Below are 6,075 nucleotides of genomic sequence, written 5' to 3'. Positions count from 1 at the left end.
AGAAAGGTTCAGTCAAAATACAGGCGGTTGTGCAGCTTTAACATCACAGAATATAATATACGAATATAATGTTGCTGTGGCTAGAAGAAGTTTCTTTAAATGTAGATTACCCTCGTAAATTATAGTTAAAGTGCCGCAGTGCTCATTTAATAAGTCTGGTTGTGAATGCAGGAAATTTTGCAAGCAATCTTGACCACATTTTAAACAGTTCTTCTACAGATGAGACTAATATACAACACTGATAACCTGCACGACGAATAAGGAAACAAAATGTTAATTAAAAGCATTAATTAAAACGTCAGAAGTTGCTGCGAAAGACATTAACCTAACGGTCTTTAAAGATGACAGACGAGCAGTGACGCTCCACGCCAGGAGGTGGCGGTGATTAAAAAAAGTTCGACACCACAGAAGAAGTCGTCGCTCGCTCGTGACATAGTTTCCCCGCGACATTCAACTTTAGCTGGCGAGGCCGTGAGTGAATTTGCTTTCGAGAGAAGAACAGGCGTATTTTCCCTGAAAATGCTCAAAAAGAAATCGAGTAGCAATGAAAAGAAAAGGAAACACTCGCAGTCTGAAGAGCGACAAGACAGCAGCAAACGCAGAAGTACGGAGTCCAACTTGGAGGTGCGATATTCAAGCTAGTGATGTGTGTGTGCTAGCTAGCGTCATGCTAATGTTATGTTTTGTTTACACATGTAGCTGCAGTGTCTCTGCTGCTGCTGCTGTTATGTTGCTGGTTCACAGGGGCGAACAATACGGAGCTCTTAGCAAACGTACTTTCACAAAACAATGACATGTGAATCTTGAATCTTTCGCCAAGTTGTGATGGCGAATAAGTCTAAAGGGACACAATAACTTGTTAGCATTAACAGCAGCCTCCGTGTTGTTTTTGTTGCTCGTCCCCTATACATATAACGTCCTAATGCTGCAACATTGTAGTCGTGTTTTTTAATCATGTGATACGTTCAAAGTCTGAAGATAGTATGTTAACATAGCAGCGTAACTGAATACTAATTACATCATAGACTGTCCTAATCGACTGTCAGTGCAGAAAACTCTGCTTGCTAGCTTGGTGTTGTGTTAGCTAAGGGGTGTGGATAGATGTTGAAATGGATTGATGGACGGTGTCATCATGGTTTTAGTTTTGTCTGTTGGAATAGAGATCTTGGATATGTCAAACATAAATCAAGGAAATGCATCTACTTCTTTGTGTCTACCATTAGACTTCGATACAAATGTGTTTTTAATCAGGGATACTCTGTTAATTTTCGATAGCGTTAAGCTGTGTGTATTAATTGCAACAATAAATTACAGTGACCTCACTGATTTATTGCACTGCAAGGCTGGAAATTTAACAAAAAATAAAAAAAATAATAAGCACCTTGAACTGTGTGAATGACTGAATTTTACAATAAAATATTTTAAAATGTATAGCATTTATATTTTTGTTAAATTGTGGAATTATGTGATATGGGGTGGACAAAATGTCCTAATTTAATAATCTACAGTTCATCAGCATCACAAATGTCTGCCTCTAAAATTGAACGTGGGAACATTCATTAAACGAACAGGATTCATTGCAGAGCTTTTGTTTTAGCCCTGTACATTAATTTTATCTGGTAACCTAATAGCTGGCTAGCTAGGTGGTACCTTATATACTGTTGTCTGACCATAGGTTACCTTGTGTGACCTGCATTTGTGTCTCCACTTTGTAATCCATAACAATTTGAGTTTTTAGAACGACATAATGCCTGTTTGAATAGCACAGGAAGCTTCTTTCACAGTATAACTTCCACACAGGTGTAAAAGTGTTTTGACACAGAGCACAGATGTACATATTGTTTAATTTCTTGTGTAATTCTTGTAAAAGTTGCACCACAGTAACATTGCATAATCAGAAAAACTTTCAGTACTAAATTTAAAATTAATGTCACAGAATTTAAAACCTTTAATTCCTTCATTTTCATCATGCTTACAGACTTTTTTCAAGAGCTCCATTCAGTGTGACTCATGTGTCAACATGTTGGTTTCCTAAAGCAGGACTCCAAAGATGAACTTGCTGACCCAGAGCTGGACAAGATCGACAGTGACATTGAGGACGGGGGACTTGACCTCACCCTGCCATTCCAGCCCATCACCGCTTATCTCACTGACAAGCGGGAGATGCTGGAGCAGTGTCTCCACGTGTTGGGTGACAAGAAGCTCCGCAAAATGCTGCCCGATGAACTCAAGGTAATGGTGTGATCATATAAAAGCTCAGTGTTAAAGAACTGTCAACTCATAATCTTTGCAGTTTTAAATAAAATTTTCTCAATGGTTGAAATGTTTTTTATTCATAAAAAAAAAACCTATGAAAATGAAGACACTATGACAACAATTGTTGATCAAAGGGCATTTGTTGGCCCCATTTCACAACAGCTGCAATGTGGCTTTGGACTTCATTAAATACTGTTTTTAAGATGTCTGTTCACAGCAAACTTAAGCAAATGTTTTGCTGTAACACCGTGTTTTTACTGACTTTGTGGTTTTATGGACCACATTTTGAGCATTGGCAAGTGTTTTCTCCCAACATATATGGCCATGCTTTGAACAACAACGCCTTGAACAATAGTGATCATGTCATGTAAAGGTTTGTCTCATCTTTTTGTAGGTATATACTGTATTATGATGCACATGAAGTTAATAATGTTTCATCTCATTCCAACCTACTGAATTTAACCATATCCACAGTTTACTAGGTCTCTTTTGCTCTAGGTTAGATAGAAATTTGCTGCTGTCACTGTTATTTTGTATACTATGTCTAACACTTTTATCTATAGCTATAAATCAGCTATGGAGTTTTATAGTAAAGTTAAAAACCTACATGTGTGCCAACTCTAGAAAGGATATGACATTTTGGATTAAAAAGTGATGTTAATGTCACATTCAGATCGAGAAAAAAAGCTTCTACTGTTTGCTTGGGAGGCTATTAAAGCAACCCTCCATCAAAGAAACTATATAAACACATTATCATTCACAGGACTGTAGTTTAGAGGAAATCAAAAAGCTGTGCTGGGAGCAGCTGGAGCCGATCTCAGAGAAAAATCTTACTCAGATCTTAGAAGGTAAGATTTAAGGCCAGCTTTTCACATCTACATACTTAATGCACTGTCTGCTGAAAACAGTCTATTATTACAAACAAACCATTTTCATTCACTTAAAGCTGTTTGTGTTTAGGGGAAGAAGTGACGCCCGGAAATGGCAATGAAAACGCAGAAAAGACCTTGGAAAGCCAGTGAGTCAGAATGAAAGTGTGTGTTCAAATACTTTTCTCATACTTTTAATGTGCTGATTTCATTTTTCCCCTCCATCAAGGCAAGTCAATAATGTGGACTCTACATCTTGCCTCAAAGAAAAAACTGAGGACCCCAAGCAAGGTAATTAATATATACTGCACGCAAAGAACACCCACCAGGCACTCAATCAAAGACACTGGAAAAAAAACATTAAAAATACAGTTTTCCATTTAAAATGTCTCACTATAATTTTCTTTACAGAGGGTGGTGGCTCGGGTGAGGAGAGTGACGTCCTGAGCATAAACGCAGACACTTACGATAGTGACATTGAGGGTCCCAAAGAGGAGCAGACTGTTAAAGCTGTGGGCAGGCCGGTGAAAGTAGCTGACAGCAGCAGGGAAGGTGCTGACCCAGCCGTAAACCCTGACCCAGCAAATCCCGAACCTCTCACAGGCCCTCAGCCCACTGATGCAAAGAAAGACATCCAAAGCGACATAGATAAAAGTGTGAGTGAGATTTTAGCGTTGTCGTCCACTTCGTGCAAAGGGGCAGCTGAAGAGGCACAGAGCGTACCGCCCCAAGATGTGTCCACAGATGTTAATCCACCCGTTCAAGGCGCGAGTCGTGCACCTGCAGTATGTCAGCCGTCCATTCAGCAGCTGGAGCTTCTGGAGTTGGAAATGAGGGCGAGGGCCATCAAGGCCCTGATGAAAGCAAGTGGTGGGAAAAAGCTTGCTATGGCAAAAAATGTGTAGCATGTTACACTTGATTGTTTTGCTATTCTTAAAATGATTGAACTTACAGATTGATTCAGTTGACATCACTGATTTTCTCTTTTAAACCCTTGATTTATTTTCCTGAGGGTACCAACCTGTTGTGTTATTACTCCATATTGGAATGATATTACAGATTATTTCATGACAAAATGAAATGCATAAAGGTCTTCCCTGCACCTGCTGACTGATGCTATTTATTTGTATTTCTCTCTTTGGTCACTAGATGGCAGTGTTAGCCTGCCACAGTACATCCATGTTGATGTGTCTAATCTGTGCAGAGGACAGCAAGAGGTGATTTATTTGCTCACATTACAGTCAAAATAGTCAAGGAAGCATGAAAGTCAGGTTTTCTTCATGATGATGTTTTTTAATAATGCAGTTAGGGTGAAAATTGGTGTTGGAGGTTCTCCTTCAGTCAGTGTCAGAGGATGTGAGAATTTCAGGAAGATATGTCGTTGAGTGTGTAGGCCGAGCTTTGCAAGCCAAAGTCGGCGGCAGCAGTGTTGAACCATCATGAACAGTAGACACAGCTGCTATGTTTCTTAACTGAACACCTGTTTGACTTGTCGGCCTGAAGTGTGTGTGTATTGATACAATGTACTGCCATCCCTCAATACCAAATGGATATCAGTGAGGCAAAGAGAACAAAAAATATCTTCCCCCGGCATTCAGGCTGGCACAGACAAAAGACAGAGAAACTCATGAATGAAGTAAATCTTAAGATAATTCGACCAGCTGTCGTCAACGATGTCATGTTAAAGAACAAGTCAGTTTTATCCACCAGAGTGACTTCAAAAAATCTATTTCGATTTTCTGTACCTCTTATGTCATGGCTGGAATTAATAGCACGCTCCAGCATCGTATTGTTTTTGCTTTAATTTATTCTGAAGCCGCTTTGTTCCCCTTTTAAACTGTAAGGTTGCAGCGTGTGTGCAATTACATGCAGATGCAGAGCAAAACAGCTCTTCTGCCGTGCCACCCCAAAGGAGACAATGACATGTTTGCATTTAAAGGGGTTATTTCATGGAAGATTTCTGATTATAGCAATCTTTGGACTAAAAGAGCAAAAAGGCACATTCAAAGAGATCGTTTACAGCAGTGCTCCTTATTGCCCTCTTTTGCAGCCTTTCAGTGGAGCTCATCTCGACATATTTTTGCCTGGTCCCAGCAGGGAGCATTAATAATCACCTCCATGCAACACTGAGACCATTGTCACACAAGAGGCTCCAGCACAGGGAACGTTAATGTCTCAAAGGAACCACTATTGACATCTTAGTCCCTTTGCTAGAATCTATTGGAGAGCTGAGAATGCCCGCGTCTGATAAAATGCTGGCCTGTCAGCCCTGCAGGTTGCCAGTAAGTGTGCAGGGAGGGTGCAGAGGTCAAGAGCACTCACCCTTGACATTTAATAGCAGGGGGTGGGACCCACCAGATCAGTCATACAGATTATCAATGAGCAGAGATGAGGGGATCCAAACGGTGAGGGGATTGAGGTCGGAATATTTTACCACTTGTACCAGGTGTCAGTACCTTTTTTTGCCTCATTTGCCACTACAAAAGCTGGAAAATGCAGTAACTTTGTGGTAATGGACATGCTCACCCCAAAGAGTCACTGCCACTCACACATTAATATATCTGCAAATTTGCACATTGATATCTTCTGTAGATTTGTTTTTAGGCTATTTGGTGCACAACTAAGTTGTGCAGCATTCTGAGTACAGCGCTGCAAAAAGCACTGGCTGCTTTATAATGACACTTATCATAAAAGAGCAACGTGTGATGCTTTCCACGCCTCTCACTGCTCCCTGTTTGCTGTGGCTGGGCCAAAGGTTAACATGGCCTCTTCCAAAACATTCTCCAGCACACTTCCTACTTCACATGAGGCATTTATGTAAGAATGTGTCGCATATTCATGTGAGGAGCTTTTCTATTTCTGCTTTCACATGCAACACGTTTCTTCAGCCTGTATCTCTGAATTGAGACTAGCAGCCCTTGAGGTTTTCCATTACTTATACATCATTGAA

The 6,075-nt window shown here is 40.3% G+C and overlaps 1 protein-coding gene across 2 annotated transcripts; it reads left to right on the top strand.

Annotated features, from left to right (window-relative positions):
- Positions 1-449: 449 nt before the first annotated feature.
- LOC139351489 (caspase activity and apoptosis inhibitor 1-like) lies at positions 450-4,232 on the top strand. Of its 2 annotated transcripts, none has more exons than XM_070993421.1 (6): positions 450-624; positions 2,041-2,232; positions 3,020-3,104; positions 3,217-3,274; positions 3,355-3,416; positions 3,537-4,232. In XM_070993421.1, exons 1-6 carry the CDS (start codon positions 520-522, stop codon positions 4,028-4,030), a joined length of 996 nt encoding a protein of 331 aa, XP_070849522.1. In that variant the 5' UTR covers positions 450-519; the 3' UTR covers positions 4,031-4,232. The 2 variants fall into 2 exon arrangements, with proteins under 2 accessions (XP_070849522.1, XP_070849521.1); XM_070993420.1 differs by having other exon boundaries at positions 455-624; positions 2,038-2,232; positions 3,537-4,230.
- The last annotated feature ends 1,843 nt before the right edge of the window (positions 4,233-6,075 follow it).

Source organism: Chaetodon trifascialis, chromosome 23, assembly GCF_039877785.1.
Source record: "Chaetodon trifascialis isolate fChaTrf1 chromosome 23, fChaTrf1.hap1, whole genome shotgun sequence".
Lineage (NCBI taxonomy): Eukaryota > Metazoa > Chordata > Actinopteri > Chaetodontiformes > Chaetodontidae > Chaetodon > Chaetodon trifascialis.
Note: the sequence above shows the minus strand (reverse complement) of the source record. Positions and strands in the feature narration are given on the sequence as shown.

Excerpts from the sequence above, each read along its gene's own strand:
- LOC139351489 (XM_070993420.1), top strand. The coding sequence starts at position 520 with ATGCTCAAAAAGAAATCGAGTAGCAATGAAAAGAAAAGGAAACACTCG. Across the intron at positions 3,105-3,216 it reads TCTTACTCAGATCTTAGAAG|GGGAAGAAGTGACGCCCGGA; the intron begins GTAAGATTTAAG and ends GTTTGTGTTTAG. Across the intron at positions 3,275-3,354 it reads GAAAAGACCTTGGAAAGCCA|GCAAGTCAATAATGTGGACT; the intron begins GTGAGTCAGAAT and ends CCCTCCATCAAG.